This window comes from Colobus angolensis, unplaced genomic scaffold (genome assembly GCF_000951035.1).
Source record: "Colobus angolensis palliatus isolate OR3802 unplaced genomic scaffold, Cang.pa_1.0 Scaffold9, whole genome shotgun sequence".
In the NCBI taxonomy this organism is placed as follows: domain Eukaryota; kingdom Metazoa; phylum Chordata; class Mammalia; order Primates; family Cercopithecidae; genus Colobus; species Colobus angolensis.
The window spans coordinates 6837516-6839148 of NW_012122931.1; the positions used below are offsets into that span (position 1 = coordinate 6837516).

Consider the following 1633-nt stretch of genomic DNA (forward strand, 5'->3'; position numbering starts at 1 on the left):
AGCGCCGCTCATAGTACAGGTTGAGGACACATGGGGCTGTGCGCCCATTCTGAACGGCCCATGGGATCAACTCCGAGACCAGCACCTGCAGGCTCCTGTGGGGCAGCAGAGGAAAAAGAAAACATCAAGTCCTGGGGGGCCAGGCACTCGACTGCTCAGCATTTGTGCATTTTCTCAGTTCCTCACAAAGACCTTGGAAGGAGGTAGTTATTATCCCTGCTTTTCAGATGAGGCAACAGAGCTCAGTGAGGTGGAATCTCAAACCCAAAGCCACACATCTTGAACATGTTGACGCTCAGGTTTAAATCATGGCTCCCTCACTCCAGAATTTAACACCAACTTGCCTTCCCACTGATGCTCGTCATTCTGACCATGCACCTAGGCCTGGCCCAAGAGACCCCAGAGTCCTGTGAAACTTATAGGCTTTATTTGCTCACCTGAAGACCCTTGCCCCAGGCCAGTTTCACATCCTCTGCTCCATTCTTTCTACCCTTACTCCCTGGAGAACTGGAAGGGGCTGTGCAGGCGCCTGTGTGCTCTTCCTACTTCTAGGAGCCCTGGTCCCTCTGAGTTTTGTCCCGATGCCACCCTCAACCCCGACCCAGCCGCCACTTGAAAACTTACTGAGCACTGAGTTGGATCGGTCCAAAGAGAGCACCCAGGATGCACATGGGCAGGCCAGTCTGGACAGCCTCAAACCATTTCACCACGATCTCCCCTGGGGGTGCGGGATGGGTTGGGAAGTGAACAAGCTATCTGAAGGAAAGGCCAGTGGTGTTCACAGCGGGGCAAAGAGAGGCAACTGTTCCTCCCTAATCTCTACCAGGGTCAGCTGTGCCCAGTCCTGGCCTGTGCTGGGCCCTGGGGCACTTGGCTTGGAGTACGGGAGAGGGCCCAAGAGTGAACAGAAGGGAATAAGGGATGGAAAGGAAGCCTGGGGTCAAGACGCAGAGGATCCCATGACCCCATAAGCCAGGCTAAACACTCCAGGATGGCTCCTGCAGGCCTTAGGGAGCTACTGAGGTTTCAGAGCAGGGAGGCAGCTAAAGCCCAAAAGACACCAGGAGTCTTGAAGATGGGCTGCTGCTACATTAGTGCAGGAGCCCTGAGGGACAGTGGGAGGGAGAAGGGGGACATGTGGCAAAGATGCTACTAAGATGTTCAGGTAAAACAGAAATTGAGGCACCAAGCCAGGTGATGCAGAGGGTGGTGGAGATAGGCAAGCCCTGCCCTGGCCCTGAAGCCACCCCAGGGAGACAGGCTGTCAGGGTTGGGGACACTCACCCAGGATGCTGGTGGGCATCCCCAGCAAGGTGTGAAGCATGTCGTGCACCTCCCGGTATCGCTGAATCACATACGCTAGCTCCTCATCATCCACGAAGTGGGTGGGTGCTCGGGTGTCTGGGGAGACCCTCTGACAACCATAAGCCCCCCCCTAGAACCCTTCCTGATGGTTCTCAGGGCCCGATTTGCCAGTCTGTCTCTGACACTGTCACAACTCTCACCAAACTCATACCCTACCAGAGAAACTCGGGCGACTAGCCGGGGGCCGAGGCTCATGCCTGTAAACTCCAGCACTTTGGGAGGCTAAGGTGGGCACATCACCTGACATCAGGAGTTCAAGACCAACCTG

General features: G+C 55.7%; 1 protein-coding gene across 1 annotated transcript in view; it reads right to left on the minus strand.

Annotated features, from left to right (window-relative positions):
• The window catches only part of COQ4 (coenzyme Q4), an 18035-nt gene that overhangs the window by 4600 nt on the left and 11802 nt on the right, over positions 1-1633 (minus strand). Inside the window, exons 4-6 of the mRNA XM_011931453.1 lie at positions 1285-1414; positions 625-718; positions 6-95 (exon numbers count right to left, since the gene is read on the minus strand). Coding sequence (XP_011786843.1) covers positions 6-95; positions 625-718; positions 1285-1414 — 314 coding nt within the window. The remainder of the gene's footprint in view (positions 1-5; positions 96-624; positions 719-1284; positions 1415-1633) is intronic.